The sequence below is a fragment of the Doryrhamphus excisus genome, linkage group LG2 (assembly GCF_037039965.1).
Source record: "Doryrhamphus excisus strain RoL-2023G ecotype Guam linkage group LG2, RoL_Dexc_Guam_v1.1, whole genome shotgun sequence".
In the NCBI taxonomy this organism is placed as follows: Eukaryota; Metazoa; Chordata; class Actinopteri; order Syngnathiformes; family Syngnathidae; genus Doryrhamphus; species Doryrhamphus excisus.
Window position 1 is genome coordinate 8,253,231 of NC_136358.1, and position 16,588 is coordinate 8,269,818.

A 16,588-nucleotide genomic window follows, 5' to 3' on the forward strand; every position below is an offset into this window, starting at 1 on the left:
ACTTATAGCAATGGATAACTGTGGATAGCTGTGGACTGACTGAGTCGCTGTGTGCTCCAGTTTGAACGCCAACCACTTATACAGCTGTAGAATCATCAATAGACCCTCCAGGCGTAAACACTTTTACAACTTCTAATTCCACTTCCGCTGTCACTAAGTCTATTTAAAGATAAATGCACTTTTATTGTTTTATTTTGCATCATTCACAATCCTTGTGTGAAACATGAGCACATATCCTTTCCCTTTTCTGTGGTCAAAATAAGTATGTCCCAATAACTTGCATTGTTAGCTCATGGAAATAAAGGGAAATAAATATGTGTTCATTATTCACATGAAGATTGTAGATGATGGGCAAAATTTAAAAAAAGTGCAGAATTCCTTTTAGGGTGGCTGTCACCCTCCTCCAGCAGGTTTATTGACACCCTGGTCCCAGTGGCCATCTCTGATCATTTTAATCAATAACTTGTATTGCTGTAAGTTTGGACACATTTGACTCATGGGCTGCATGCTGTCAGGAGACTGGGAAGACCTGGATTCGAATCTCGACCTGGGCATCTCTGTGTGGAATTTGTATGTGCGTGTGTTTTTTCCTCCAACATTCCAAAAACATGCATATAGGTTCATTGGTGACTTATAGGTATAAATGTGAGTGTATCCCCACGATTGGCTTGTCTTGACCAGTCCAGCACCCCACCTCTCCCCCTAAGTCAGCTGGGATAGGCTCCATTCCCCTCATGAGGTGAGGATAAGTGGCATAGAAAAAGGATGGATGGATATTTGAGTCATCTTCTTTCTGGTTTATCGTAAGTGCATGCCTTAACTAATCCATTACATAAAAAAACACAGTAATAATTACAGGAACTTGACGTCCATTAAGCTAACCTGTGTAGAGGTCATTAATGTGTGGGTACATGCAGACCGTGCGTGCACGCTGTCGCGCGCCTCCGTGTGTAGATAGGTGTCGGCGATGACGTCACGCAGGGCGCTTGCAAGGAGCTTTACATCTTCGCGGTCTCCAACAACAACGACGACTGCTGCTGCTTGACTTCGGATGTTGGCTCTAGTTTTATTTTTAGCTCCGGCGGAAGAATACAGCGCGGCGGGGGAAGAGAGCTGCCAAGGAGCCGGAGGAGAGCTTGGACTCGGACTAGAGGATGCGAATTTGCCGCAGGCCCCGTCATGGTGAAATTGGACACTGACGTGCGGCGGATGGGGTGACCGAGCGCGCTGCTCCACCGGGGAGGTCCCTGCCTTCGGACGTTGCCGGGGTGGGAGCTGCCTGCGCCCGGTTCTAGAAGGGGGAGGAGGCAGGAGGGAAGATGCGGACGGAGGAGGAGAGGGCCGCCGCAGAAGAGCCCATTTTGGAGGAAGGGTCAGGACGAGAGCAGGTAAGGACGGCGGGGACACTTTGCGGAAAGTTGAGCACTCTGTGCGTCCTCGCCGAGTATATTTAGTGGACATGATGTCATTGAAGCGTTCGAAAGTATTTCTTAAAAAAAAAAAAGAGCCAATCACGACTCAGTCGGGTTTTGAGTCCAGACCAAGGGCACTAGTGGGACACTGGCTTGAATGTGAATGAGGACGCAGTCTCGGTGTAAACACAAGAAACTGCATGCCATGTCTACTGCATCATGCATTGTGTGTGTGTGTGTGTGTTTTAATTGGACAATAGAGCAATGTTAATTTGTCATGTCATGTCTACACCTCATGCACTGTGTGTATGCTTTTCACTGCAATGATTTCCCGTCATATCTTCAGAATCAATGCATTGGGTATTTCTTTCAACAAGATTGTATCATAAAATGGTCAGCTGAGCTCAATAGAATTCACATATAAAATTAGTCCTAACTAGAACTATTATAACTACAAGGTACACACAAGATATCCATTTAACCACAAATAGGTAGAATTTGTAGTATTGTGGTGGTAGTTTTGTAGTGGTGTAGCCTACAACTGCATCGTGATTGTTCACATATGACATGTTCAATTGTAGATTACTGTGAGGTAACACAGCTCTGCCAACTCATTACAATATACCTTAACAATGGTAACCACCTTAAAACATCACAGCCCATTTCTACTTTGAGTTCCTGTAACATTCAAATCATTCATTCATTCATTCATTTTCTACCGCTTTTTCTCACGAGGGTCGCAGGGGGTGCCTTAGCCTATACCAGCTGTCTTTGGGCAGTCCAGGGTACACCCTGGACCATCCAACCACAGGGCACATACAGACAAACAACCATTCACACTCACATTCATACCTATGGACAATTTGGAGTCACCAATTAACATAGCATGTTTTTGGAATGTGGGAGGAAACCGGAGTACCCGGAGAAAACCCACGCATGCACGGGGAGAACATGCAAACTCCACACAGAGATGGCCGAGGGTGGAATTGAACCCTGGTCTCCTAGCTGTGAGGTCTGCGCGCTAACCACATTCAAATCAACAAATACCTATTAAATAAATCATAAACTTAGAATTTCCACCTGAAAAATAACACCAAAATATGTCTTGAAAAAAAACCATTGCATTCCAACAGCTACGAATAAAACTACAATATGAATTAAATGAAGTTGTGAATATCAAACACCAGCCCCTGTGACATCATGCCTGGAAACATATCGGGAACCAGACTCATAAAAACACAGCGAATGTTCATAACAATAGCACAATAACATTCACTGATATTTTGTTGTGGTGCATAGTTATTAATAAATATTAGTATATTACTACTGACTACATGCAAAAAACATACAAAAACAAAGAGCAGGCAAAGTCAAAAATTCAATGGCACTATAGAAGACAGTCCAGCATCAGCATGCCGTCCAGAGTGGGTATACGAAGGCCTAATTGGAAATGCTAGGCAGGTGTGCAGCAGGCAGCAGCGTGCCCAGAAACGTCCAAGAAAGGTACTATGCAGACAGCGGCAGCAGAGCACCAACAGGAATGACAGTATTGTTTAACTGGGGATTGATACTGGACAGATGAGTCAACAGCAGTGACTGCTTTGCTAGTCTTGAAATTTGGCATTTGGGATGTTATTGAAATGTGAAGAGGCTTATGCAAAACGAATACCACACAACTAGCGGGGGAAATATAAAAAATATATATCCAGGATATATACCCAGGGTATATCAGAAATTCAACCAAAAATGCAACACAACAATATGACACTACTGTATTCCATGCACAGTTCCCAAAGGGCGTGTTTGAGAAGAGACGTCACTTCCTCCTTCTCCGGCCTTCGACAGGATTGTATTTCAGTAGAGAAAAATGTAAAAACATTCAACATTCAAGCACACATCTAGCACAGGAAATATGGCTTATTTTGCGCAACAAGATGATATCACGGGATAGGTTCCCAAAATAGCTTGCAAAGTAGCCAACTGTATTTTTGTACAATTATTATACATGTTTAAGACTAAAACCTCTCACCATATACATTAACACTTTATCACTTTTTTGTCTTCTTCAGACACTCAATTTCTGATTTCTTTTGAATTTTTAATGTCAACTTACGAGATAGGACACAAGAAATGAAATTTCAGTGAAATTTCACTCCTCTGATTGTGGCTTGGCGCTGTTTTTAATTAATTAATTAATTAATTTTTTAAAAACCTATTCCTCCTCGTGGTCCTCTATGAACCGCAGATTCATTTACAGCTGCGTAACTTCCGCTTTCATTCAGCATGTACGATGCTCGCAGCTCGTGTCATACAACAGGAAACAGACAGTACTGCACGGAGATTGATTGACAATGGTCTACAGCCAATTAGAATGCAGAACACAATGTTTTGCAGGCATACTGACAGGACTCAGGACTCAACTCTCACATGTGCATACAGCCCCCTCTACTGGTAGCAGTAGTAAATACAATAACAGACACATCCAACAGAGGACAGATATATCACTCTAATACACCACAAGGACGCAGAGCATATATCATATATTAGCGTGTTTTGATAGTTTGTTAACAAAAAACAGAACAATTATTCACATGGTTGTGTAAAATTGTCATGGGCAAACAAACTATTGTTGACTGACCTAGCGCCCTTTAGCAGACTGCTATTTTCCACTTTAAACATTTATATATTATACGTTACATTAAGATGAGTTGTTTCATTTAATGCTGGAGTGTCCAAAGTATAGGCCGGGGGCCGTCTACAGCCCATAGCTTTTTTTAGATTGACTCTCAGCACGTTCTAAAAATACAATTCAAAAAGAAAACTGAAAAAAAAAACACACAAAATAGCAATAATTTAAAAAGTATAGAGACGACATATTATGATAGTGAAGTCATAATATTAAGGGAAAAAATTGCAAAACATTGAAAAGAAGAAAATAAAAAATGGGAAAAAAAATCAATATTACAAGAGTGCAGTCATAATAATAAAGTCATATTATTATTATTATTTCAGTATTTAAAAAATGGCTCAGCATATCTACATGGATTGGTTTAAAAAAAATGTAAAAGAAACTTGTGCATCCTTTGATTTTTCAGTATGCGGCCCATGCTTGGAAAAGTTTGGGCACCCTGATTTAATGTGAGCTTTACAAAATAAATACTCTATATTCTTGCACAGTCGTGCAATTCCATGCATGTTTTGCATGTCCTGTTTCTATACTAAATTTGGAGCACTCAGCACATATCAGTACAAAGCCTGTTAAATGCTACTTCTCACTCAATACTAGCACTCCTGCCTCTTTATGGGTGCAGGAGTAATGCATTGGATTGAGAGTACCACCATTACGCTCACTCACCATTACTGCGGCCTTCCTGTTTTAGAGCGGCCCACCGTGGTGTATATATGGCCTCATCTTTCCAGGCTCCCACTCAACCACTTACAGCGTACGGTATCTCATTTCACGATAGTCAATCGGGTCCACAAAGTACAGTGGAGTCATTCATTCACCATTTCACAACTGTAGTTTATATCATAAATATATAAGCATACAAAAGACAGCATTCAGTGTGAACGGCACGTAGGTGCAACAGCAGAGTGGTTAACAAGACAAAGAAAAAACTGTCAGCTGCGATGCTTCACAGGCCTCCTCAGCAGCAGCCAATTTATCCAATCCTCCTTTCATTCGCCACCCACATGCCACCATTGCTAATTATAGCCGCTCCCGTCACACCTAAGCAGCCCACACTGAGATGACAGAGACGGAGACGGGGATGTTTTCTACCAGGCAATTACAATTACAAGGAGTAAAAACAAATCTAGCGTGCCGCGTTTTAATCACCAGGTGGAGATGCACAAAAGTATTGGGACACATCGATGTGAGCGTACAGGTAGCTGAGTCACCTATAGCGTGCATAACTGTACACATTGTGGAAGCAAGTCGGGAGGGCAACAACACATACTAAAGGACACAAACAAAAAAAATTTAAATGGCGGTGACAACATTGTAGTTTCATGAAAAATCACTGAACATTCCTGTGTCTGCCCTGCCTGTGACACTCCCACTCCACTCTTTTAGTGCAATCAATCCACTTAGAGACAGTAGAGACAGACTTGCAGAGAGGATGTAACAGTGGAGATGTGGTGTGTTTGCGTGCATGGGGGGGGGGTATTCGGGAAAGGAGAAGAATGATTACATAAGCAAAGGTAGGAGGATGTGGAGATACAAGATGCTTTAGCTGATTCTCGAGGCCTTAAGTGTGCCATACAATGTTATCATGTGCCTTTGCAGGGAGATGATAGATTGGCGGGGGGTGTGAAGGTGTCCTTCCCTTTCACTATGTGTCCTTCAAGTGCAGCCGTAAAACGCAGCTGCAGAACAAAATTAAATATCTGAGTGAATATCATTAATTTTCTACCACTTATCCTCAGGAGGGTCGAGGGGGTGCTGGAGCCTATCCCAGCTGTCTTCGGGCGAGAGACGGGGTATTGGCCAGCCAATCACAGGGCACATATAGACAAACAACCATTCACACCTATGCTAGAGTGGCCAATTAAGCTAGCATGTCTTTGGAATGTGGGAGGAAACCGGAGTACCCGGAGAAAACCCACGCATGCACGGGGAGAACATGCAAACTCCACACAGAGATGGCCGCGGGTGGAATTGAACCCTGGTCTCCTAGCTGTGAGGTCTGCGCGCTAACCACTCGACCGCCATGCCGCCCGCTCTATGAAGCTAACCAATAATAAACAAAATACTTAATACATTAATCTGACTTCTGGTGCTGCATGGTTTTGCACTATACTCCTGATCTTTCCTTCATTTCTTTTTTTTTAGCTAGCTGACTATTTGATCAAAGGAGGGAAGTTTATTTCATGACCTCTCAAAGACCCGGATAGGCTCCTGCATCATTGGGTAATAATTGGGTGTTGGTGTCTGACGTGGAAAATATGGAAGGACAGCTGGCATTGGCTCTGGCCACCCGCATTGCAGTAGAAAATGGACACATGGATTAAACCACTGATCTAAATGTATCCTTAACAACTAAATTATTGATCTGGCTGAAATTTTGGACTCAAATGTGAGGAAGGGGGCATGGTGATGGCAGTGGGGGGCAGGGAGGGGTAGAGTACTGTAATATGAGTGAGGCTGTGTGCACTTAGCCAGGCATTAACTGTGTGTGTGTGTGTACATGCTATGATGCATTCAGTGTGATAATGCGTCTGTGTTGGCCACAACTGCCAGCTTACACATGACATCCTTTACAAAGCAGGAAGGTCACAATCATAAAAACTGTCATGTTATCATCATCTCACTGACAACTGTTCCTAATGTTTTGACCAATGTGTTGTTAAATAAGTTAAAAACCAAAATGTAGAGACAGGTATTATAAAGTGATCCCTCCCCCTATCCAGCAACGGCCGGTCCAGCAGTCTCTGGCCTCGTCCCTGTGCCGGGAGTCCCACTGGAAGTGTCTCCTTCTGACCCTCCTCATGTACGGCTGCTTCGCCACGCTCATCTGGTGCGCCCTGTGCCGAGTGCCAGTGCTCAGCTCTCTGCCTGTGCGCGTGGCCACCGGCGACAACGCCACCTCAGCAGCTTACTACAATGACGTGCAGCGTTTAGAGAGTCCGTGCTCCAGCGGATACCTCTACATCCCGCTGGCTTTCCTGGCCATGCTCTATGTGGTTTACCTGGTAGAGTGCTGGCACTGCTTCTCCAAGACGGCCATGTTGGCTCACGCTGAGTTCCAGGTATGTACAGTATCTGACAAAAGTTAGTACAACCCTCATATTTCATTAAGCATTTTTGTCACAGTATATTTTGTCAAGAGACAATAATAAATAAAGTAGGCTTTACTTCAAAGTAGTGTCCAGCCTGTATAGAAGTATAGATTTACTGTCTACTGAAAATGCATCAACTGCAGCCATTAAGTTGGTATAATGATAATTGTGTCTTTCATACAATCACATATGGTGGTAGCAGGGTTGCACTAGTGCTCCTGGCACAGGGGAGCTATGGTTCATTTAAGGCAGGGGTCTCAAACTTGGGGGCCACTGGATTTACTTGGGGGCCACTGGAGCTAGGGTCTGGGCGAGACTGGGCCGCATCAGGTTTTCAAAAAACCCCCAAAAAAACGCATTTATTAAAAACAGAAAAATGAATAAACTTTGCTTTGGTTTCGATTTTCTACAATAAAAGCTCTGATAAAACATTCCACTGTTCTCAAATATCTTACTTCTTATTTTTCTACACAAAATAAGATGAAAAATAAACAAAACAAATCAAGAATAAAGAAAATCAATCAATCAGTAATAAATAAATAAATATAATAATAATAATAAAACAGCAAATAATAAAAACTTAAGAAACCACATATAGTAATTTTTTTTTCAGATTAAAATTAACAAAGCATTATTAGAGCCCTGTAGACATGATAAAACACGACTATAGTCACATTTATACTCTTTTTATTTACAACATATTGCGCAACCGCAGGGTCTTGAGGCACATGCTAACTCGCAAACTAGAGAGCTAGCGACCTAAACGGTAGCCTTCAAGTTATTTCCTTTAAACTTAAATAGCCAAAAACTTCCACACGGATAGGGAGGATAACTATTAACAGTTATTTAACCTTTAACATGAACATTAATCAAACGTAAGAATTTTTTCTGGGTACATGATACCATACAGCATCCATATCAAACTTGCGCGGGCCGCACTAACATTAAACTTTCATATCAAGGCGGGGGCCTCAAACTAGTGTCCTGCAGGCCACATTTGGCCCGTGGGCCGCGTGTTTAAGACCCCTGATTTAAGGAAACATGAATGTCCTGTGACATTGTGATGGTGAAACTGGGCCATACGGAGCTCAAGCTGTCCAACACCCACCTGCTCCAACTGTGATGTCATCATGGAGGAGTGGAAGATTATTCCAGTTACAGCCCATACAAGCTCTGGTCAATTACATGCCTAAGAGGGTTAAGGCTAGGGATGAATTGCACCGTGTACGTGAATGAGGCACAGCACAGCTCCGCTGTGGCTGCCGCTGTCTAGGGAGAGGCCGTCCACTTTCAGTGGATAGAAAGTCTTTTCTGCTTAACAAGCTGTATACTGACCACTCTAAAATCTATCCAACTCACTCTCTATAGCAGGGGTCTCAAACACGCGGCCCACGGGCCAAATGTGGCCCGCAGACACTAGTTTGAGGCCCCCGCCTTGATATGAAAGTTTAATGTTAGTGTGGTCCGCGCAAGTTTGATATGGATGCTGTATGGTATCATGTACCCTGAAAAAATTATTACGTTTGATTAATGTTCATGTTAAAGGTTACTGTTAATAGTTATCCTCCCTATCAGTGTGGAAGTGGTAAGTTTTTGGCTATTTAAGTTTAAAGGAAATAACTTGAAGGCTACCGTTTAGGTCGCTAGCTCTCTAGTTTGCGAGTTAGCATGTGTCTCAAGACAATATGTTGCGCAATATGTTGTAAATAAAAGTGAGTGAGTATAAATGTGACTATAGTCGTGTTTTGTCATGTCTACAGGGCTCTAATAATGCTTTGTTAATTTTATTCTGAAAAAAATAATTTGTCTACCCACCAACTATATGTGGTTTCTTAAGTTTTTATTATTTGCCGTTTTATTATTCATTCATTCATTTTCTACCGCTTTTCCTCACGAGGGTCACGGGGGGTGCTGGAGCCTATCCCAGCTGTCTTCGGGCGAGAGGCGGGGTACACCCTGGACTGGTCGCCAGCCAATCACAGGGCACATATAGACAAACAACCATTCACACTCACATTCATACCTGGACAATTTGGAGTGGCCAATTAACCTAGCATGTTTTTGGAATGTGGGAGGAAACCGGAGTACCTGGAGAAAACCCACGCATGCAAACTCCACACAGAGATGGCCGAGGGTGGGATTTGAACCCTGGTGTGAGGTCTGCGCGCTAACCACTAGACCGCCGTGCCGCCCCGTTTTATTATTACGATTATTATATTTATTTATTTATTACTGATTGATTTTCTTTATTCTTGAATTGTTTATTTATTTGTCATCTTATTTTGTGTAGAAAAATAAAAAGTAAGACATTTGAAAACAGTGGAATATTTCATCAGAGCTTTTCTTGTAGAAAATTGGAACCAAAGCGAAGTTTTTTACGATCATGCGGTCCAGTTTCATGGGGGTTTTAGGGGTCCAGGGGTCATTCTCTGCTTCACATTGTCATATTTCATGTATACATCTCCAGTAGGCGCTGGGGACTGTAGGCAAGACACAAGAGGCAAAACACACACATTTAGACAATAATGGTAGGGTGTTCATTTTCAATGAATAGTAAATCTACTCATAACTGAGTTGGTGTTTTTCTCTACTCAGGAAGTGTACGAGCGCGTGCAGAGACTCCAGCAGGCCACACCCTGTATTTGGTGGAAGGCCATCAGCTACCATTATGTGAGGAGGACCAGGCAGGTGACAAGATACCGCAATGGAGATGCATACACAACCACACAGGTGAGTGACACTACTATCAGACTTTGCCTGTCCACCTTACCTTCCAAAACTTCAGGTCACGAGCCAAACAAGATTGCTGTGCCGTGGCAGGCCACATGCGTTTAGTGAGTTGGTAGTGTACCTGGTGTCAGTACATTGGACATCCACTTCATGGTCTGGGTCACTGGAGAATAAAGAAAGGAATATGCAGCATTCATTTTGGACATAAAATGTTGATATGCGTCCATGCAGGTCTATCATGAGCGAGTCAACACTCACGCCTCCAGCTCAGAGTTTGACTACACCCGTTACGGAGTCAAAGACGTGTCCAAGGAGCTGCTGGACCTCCAGCTGCACTCCGCAGTTCGCCTCCGCTTCACCAAGTGCTTCAGGTGGGCCACTCGGGGGGAACACTTGCATGCTAGCTGGGGATTGCTAGGACATTCCTCAGTTCGTTTCCTGTTCAAAAGGAACTACTTTTGTCATCCTCAGCTTCTCCAGTGCACGTGCTGAAGCAGCCTATCTCACCCAGGTAAGTGACCCAGTGAAGCACATCTCACATAACTTCAAAAACCAACGATTCTGCCAATTCCTTGTCTCCTCCACTTAGCGAGCTCGCTTCTTCGGTGAGAACGAGGGCCTAGATGACTACATGGAGGCCAGGGAAGGGATGCATCTGAAGAACGTGGATTTCCGTGAACACATCTTGGCGTTCCCGGATCCCGCTCACCAGCCGTGGTTTTCCAGGCACAGAGTGTTCTGGCTGGCCTCCGCTTTCCTTCTGTCATGGCCGCTGAGGGTGGTGTCTGAGTACCGCACGGCCTACGTGCACTACCACGTGGAGAAGCTGTTTGGCGAAGACGAGGATCTCAGCGGGGGAGGCGGGCTGGGAGGGGGCGGAAGGGGTGGGGGAGGGGAAGGTGGGACTGAGAACGGGATCCATCCAGGAGGAATTGGAATGGGTCTAAACGGGTCGAGCTACAGAGCCATCTCGCGGGTCAACACAGTGGACATGACAGAACTGGAGTGGCACATCCGCTGCAACCAGCAGATGGTTCCCAGCTACTCCGAGGCTCTCCTCATGGACTTGGACAGTAGCAGTGGGACAAACCCTACTGCTTCCACACCCATCTCTGGGCCGCCGGGCACCACCCCCAACCTGGAGGGTAGCCGGCCCCCTTTGGCCCTCCCTGTGGTGTTCAACTCCACGTACCTCCTCCAGAGCTGCCCTCGGTGCCGGCGGACCACATCCAGCTCCAGCTTACCCTCCCGCCTGAGGGCGCCCATGGGAACCACCGCCCTGCTTAATGCCACCGTGGCAGGCTTGAGGGCGGCTGGGCACAGCGGAGGAGCGATTGGAGGCAGGCTGGTGCTCAGTCGAAGCGGATTCTCATTGGGGAGGCTGGGAGGGGGGAGGCAGAACAACCTGTTTCATTCACGCAGCATGGGGGGAGGGTTGGGAGGAAGTCGTGAGGACGGAGCAGGAAGTGGAGGTGGGGGAGGAGGATTCCTAGGCTTAGGTTCCAGGCAGGACAATGAGGAGACCCGAGGTGTGCTGGAGGGAGAGGGGGATGAGGAAGAGGAGCAGGAGGTGATGTTTGAGGAGGACAGGAGACGGGAGGACGAGGGGAGAGACAGGGATGAAGAGGCCGAACAGGAAGGAGGAGGAGACAGGAGGCAGGGCGAGAGGGATCGTCCACCGTCTTACCAGGATGCCTTCTTCTTTCCTGTCCTCATCATACATGGAGACGAGAGCTGCCATGCTGGAGATCGCCTGTGATCGTCCAAACTATGACAGGAGACAAAAGACGACACATTAGGAAAGGTCAGGATGGATGGACATGAAAAATATATCTATGCAAGAGCAGGAGCAGGTGCAGGAGGAGAACCAGTCCAATAATACAAAGACAATTTGAGGCTATGTGGACAAAAGGTCACGGTCTTCCACACCAAACTCATCCAAGCATGCCTTTACGGACCTTGCTTCGTGTGCTGCTGGAGCAAACTGTTCCCACAAAGTTGGAAGCACAGATTCATTAACTTATTCATGAAGAGATGTGACCCAAGACTTTTGTTCACGTGTGAACGCTCTTCTATAGAGGAAGGGGGGGAAACGTTCCTAAAGAGGAATTGGATCAGCAGCTGCCCACGAGCCATCATGGTGCCAACAAAGGAGGAAGAACATCGATTTGTTTGCCGTCTCCTCCATGCTGACACGCTCCTCTCCTCGCCATTAGCGATGCACTCATGCTCTCATCGTTATCACTCATGCCGACCTGAAAAACAACAATACAAAGACCTCTTTATCCACATTTCTTCATAAATAGGTGATGACTTGCATTTACTTCTTAGTGACTAATGAAACTTTTCTCACCAGAAAGTACAATTTCATCCAAATTAGGATTGTTCTTCCATTCATTAGTATTTCCATGGAAGCAAGGAAGACCCCTCATGAGTTGATGAGGATGTCAATAATCCCCGTCCTCTTCCTCTGAGGAAACATCAACCCGATATTTAAAATGCACAACAATCATGGCTCCATAGAGGTGAAGCAAACATGGCCGCCGCTGGTGTCTTTCATGATCCATCACCTTAAATTTAGACTCCCACAATGGGAGTTCCGGCTGGACTCTCCTAGATTTGGAGGAGGAAGTCCACTGAGGGATCAGTAGAAGGCACAACAATAACAACAGCAACACTTTCCAAAGCACACCTTGGATAAACACTTCCCAGCCTTCATTATCTGTAACCTGTAATCATCAAAGTTCCTCAAAAGATGAAAGCCTGGTTCTCCCTCTGCTCCACATGTACATAAAGCACACACACACACACACACACACACACACGAAGAGATAGATGATGGACACAAGCTGCACAGAAAGACTCCAAATGGATCTTTGCTGGCTTGAAACAGTTCAATAATAAATGACATGGATAGAGACGCCTACAAGGGAGGACATTTAAAGACATTTTTGTACTGCTGTTAACTCAGATAGTCCTCATCCATGTCCCATATTAACAAAAAGCAAGCACTAAGACGCACTGAACACACACCTGTGTAAGTTTATGTTATGCTTTGCTGAGATTGTAATGAAGGGAAAGCACTTATACGTCAATTGTGTGCATAGGCTGTAGCCACTTAAAATGCTTTTTACATGGAGATGCGAGCTATGAAACATGCACCATTTCAGCCCTTCGTGTGGGTTTTTTTCTATTTATTTACAGTATCGAGCGATGTTCAAATGCCTTTTGTATGAGTCACAAATGTTGTCGTGTGTTTTGGCTGTTGTGGACATTGAACGCAAAGTGCACACACGCAAAAAGTCCAAAAGCATGGAAATGTTCCTCACTGCGTTGCCTTCGTGTCTGTCCACTCTTGTATCTCAGGATTTAAGTTGAAGTCTCTTCGCAACATCCGCTTCCATTGTTTACACACACTCATTTGAAACATGGACACAAAACCACATATTTTAGTTGACGTGCACGAGCCGAATGAATGAGGAAGTGTTTGGCCGCTAGATGGCAGCAAAGCACTTTGGAGGGCAAGCCCACAAGTGACTCGGACAGGGTTAGAAAGCGCCCCAAAATTCTGCTCAGTAGTGACAACAAATTAACCAGGTAGCTAATAAACAAGAAAACTGTGTGATATCGCTGCAGCATGACTTAGTAGAAATACTGCAACCATGTGCCTGAGTGTTGCCGGGCGACTTTCCGAATAAACATGCAATAACAGCAAGACAATTAGCATCCATTGACCAAACAAATCATTATGCATTTGCTCAAAACAAGCTACCTTGTCTTTCAATTAAAAAAAATGCCAACTACAGTTGAAGTATTGTTCAAAAACAAAGTTCGTGAGTTCCAGCTGTGTTGTATTTATTTTTTGTACTATTGAATGAGACTGTCCACTGTGGATGCCACCATGTGACCAATGCAACTCATTCTTTCTTAAGCGATGCACAAAACTAGCAAAAATCTAAATGTAGATGCGCAAAAGACACAGGGACAAGTCGTGGTCTTTAATGACTAGAGAGTGACAGCAATATTAAAGTGCTAAGATGCAGGGTCGCCATGGCAACAGGAGTCCTCAGCGTCACCTCATCTTTTCAGTCTGAATAAATTTAGTCGTCATCAGTGACACTTGACAGTAATATGCCACTAAAGTACTTAAGCAGATACCGAGACTATCAGTTGGCACAGCCTGTTGGTAAGCAGTGGAGGTGGTGACATGACACTGTTCACTAACGAGGAGGATTATCTTGGAGGATGCAAATAAAGTCAATCTGCTTTGTAAACCAGCCTTTGGGTGTTTATTCTAATCACTTTACTCATTTATTTAAGAAAAATGCCTTTTATGTGATGAAATGAAATGAAATATTAAATGCTATTTAATTATCTACAAAGTATTACAATGAACACGTAAACAGCACATATGGATCCCCAGCTCCTCGGAATGACACCAGCTGACTAGACCAGGTGACACTCCCAACATCCCAACAACATTTTTATGCGTGTACGTGTGTTTGAAATAAACAGAAAGACAAAGAAAAACAGCTAATTGGATCTCTCTCAAGAGTAACTTACTGTGGAAGTACAATTTGTTGCATTTTGTATGCTCGGAAACAGCGGTGGTTTATAGGTAAGAAAAGTTACGACAATTCCAAAGGGCTCACGACTGACAGAGGGGGCCTCAGTAAATAGGTAAATCATTTCGCTATCTGATTATGATTTTATTTTTAAATATAGACAGAAAATGATTAAAACAATATATTATATTTGGTAACAACAGCTAATTATCCACATTGACCAAATGTAAACTTCCATATTGACTGACCACCCACCTGTAGCTACATGAAATGGTTTCGTCCACTAATACGTTTAGCTTGCTTCCTAGCCGTAGTTGTCAGTCAGCAATTGTGCCAGTACCTACTAAAATAATATCTGAGAGTGAAAAAAGAATGGAAGGTGAGAGAGAAGAAAGGCAAACTAAAAGTGTGTCAGTATTTGACCCGTTTTTTGGGGGAAATTAACTTGTTAGCTTATTGTCCACAAAGAAATTAGCTAGCAGGCTGTTAGCCTAGCCACTTAGTGGCCACAGAGTCAGGAAATGGGGAAGAAATGGGTTCGAATATCCATTGGGCATCTATGTGTTGAGTTTGCATGTTCTGAATGTTTGTTTGTCTACATGTGGCCTGCGTTTGGCAACCAGTCCTTACCTGAAGTCAGCTAGGCTCCAGCATAGGCGCATCCCTGGTAATCTCTCCTTTTTAATCAACACATTTTAAAATGTTAAGCATGTATTATTAAATCAGTTGTTCCTCCCTCATTTACCAGATTTGACCACAGATAAGCCAGCAGCAGTTCTCTCGCCCCATACTTTACCCCTCTCTGTCCAAGTGAAGAAGGTGAGCAACACTGTGTCCAATGACATGTAAACAGTATTATTACAGGGAGTCTGTGGGAATTACAAAAAATAAGAAAGCAGATAAACAGAATATTTTTTTAGTTAGAGCATAGAAAACGTTTCCAAATATGATTTCTCACCATTAGGGCCCTGTAGACATGAAATACCGCCGTTTTATATTCCTATTAGCCACTGTAGTAGTTATAATCAGAGAAAATAATCAATTTAAGACATAAATAATACTCATGCTCTTTTGTGTTTCAATAAATGTGTTCTGGATGTGTGGACAGGAAGTGACGTCAGGGACTCAGAGATTCATTTCAGTAGGGTCACAACAGTTGCCTGTGTTATTATTATAGTGATGATGACTACTAGTGACTCATTCGCTACCAAAGTTGTACATCTTTTACATTTATTTGCGTGAGAGACACAAAGAGGTAATGATGTGACTACAATAGAAGAGAGCATGTATGATGGCGTTTTAAGCAGAAAAAAAGGCTGCAAGGTGGCACAAGTGCTTTTTATAAGAGCATTGAAATCCAAGCTCTGCAGCAACCAGGAAGTGAAAAGGAATCATGCCATGTTCCGCAAAGGAGGTTACGAAGGGAAATTTTAATACATGCACACGTGCGCATGTGAGAGTCTTACCCAAGAACACAATATACTATGTGCCTTGAAAATCATCAAAAACGGCTGCGATTGTGCCTGTTCTAAGAGAAATAATTCCAAAAAAAAAATAATATAAGTCTCTTGTTGCTGATCAAGCCTAGTGACACCCAGTGGCCAGTAGTAGACAAAGCAGGGATTATTTCTAAAGAAATCTTTGAAAAACTGAAAGACCGAGGGAGTGATGTGTGAACCGCAATGGAGCGAGAGTGTCTCCTTAGGACTAGCTGTTTCACCCTTCAGGTCATAATACGGGAGTCTTAAAGGTGCTTCCTTAGGGTGTAAATAAATAAGAATCACATCAATCTTTGTGTTTTCAGCACACAGGCAAAATACCCTCATAAGCCAAAGAGGATGTGGTTTACATCTGCAAGTGTATGTTATCATGGTGAATTATTCAAAAGAATCTCAGCCATGCCCACATGCAGCTGCAAGAGGCAGTCACATCATCATCATCATCTATCAAGAGACATCAGGCTTGCATTCGACAACAATTGCTCACGTCCATGTCTTCACTTTCACTGCAATGAGCTTGTTTCTCACCACCAATATTGCCAGGCATCAATCTCAGCCACATGAAATATTCATGCGTTTTATCATGATTTGAGTGTTGTGG

At 43.7% G+C, this 16,588-nt stretch overlaps 1 protein-coding gene across 1 annotated transcript; it reads left to right on the forward strand.

Moving 5' to 3' along the window:
• Positions 1-966: 966 nt before the first annotated feature.
• On the forward strand, positions 967-13,264 carry LOC131126308 (transmembrane protein 151A). The gene is made up of 6 exons (XM_058068686.2): positions 967-1,388; positions 6,825-7,163; positions 9,789-9,923; positions 10,155-10,294; positions 10,395-10,434; positions 10,513-13,264. The coding sequence occupies exons 1-6, from the start codon at positions 1,320-1,322 to the stop codon at positions 11,680-11,682; spliced, it is 1,893 nt and encodes a 630-aa protein (XP_057924669.2). The 5' UTR covers positions 967-1,319; the 3' UTR covers positions 11,683-13,264.
• Positions 13,265-16,588: the final 3,324 nt, after the last annotated feature.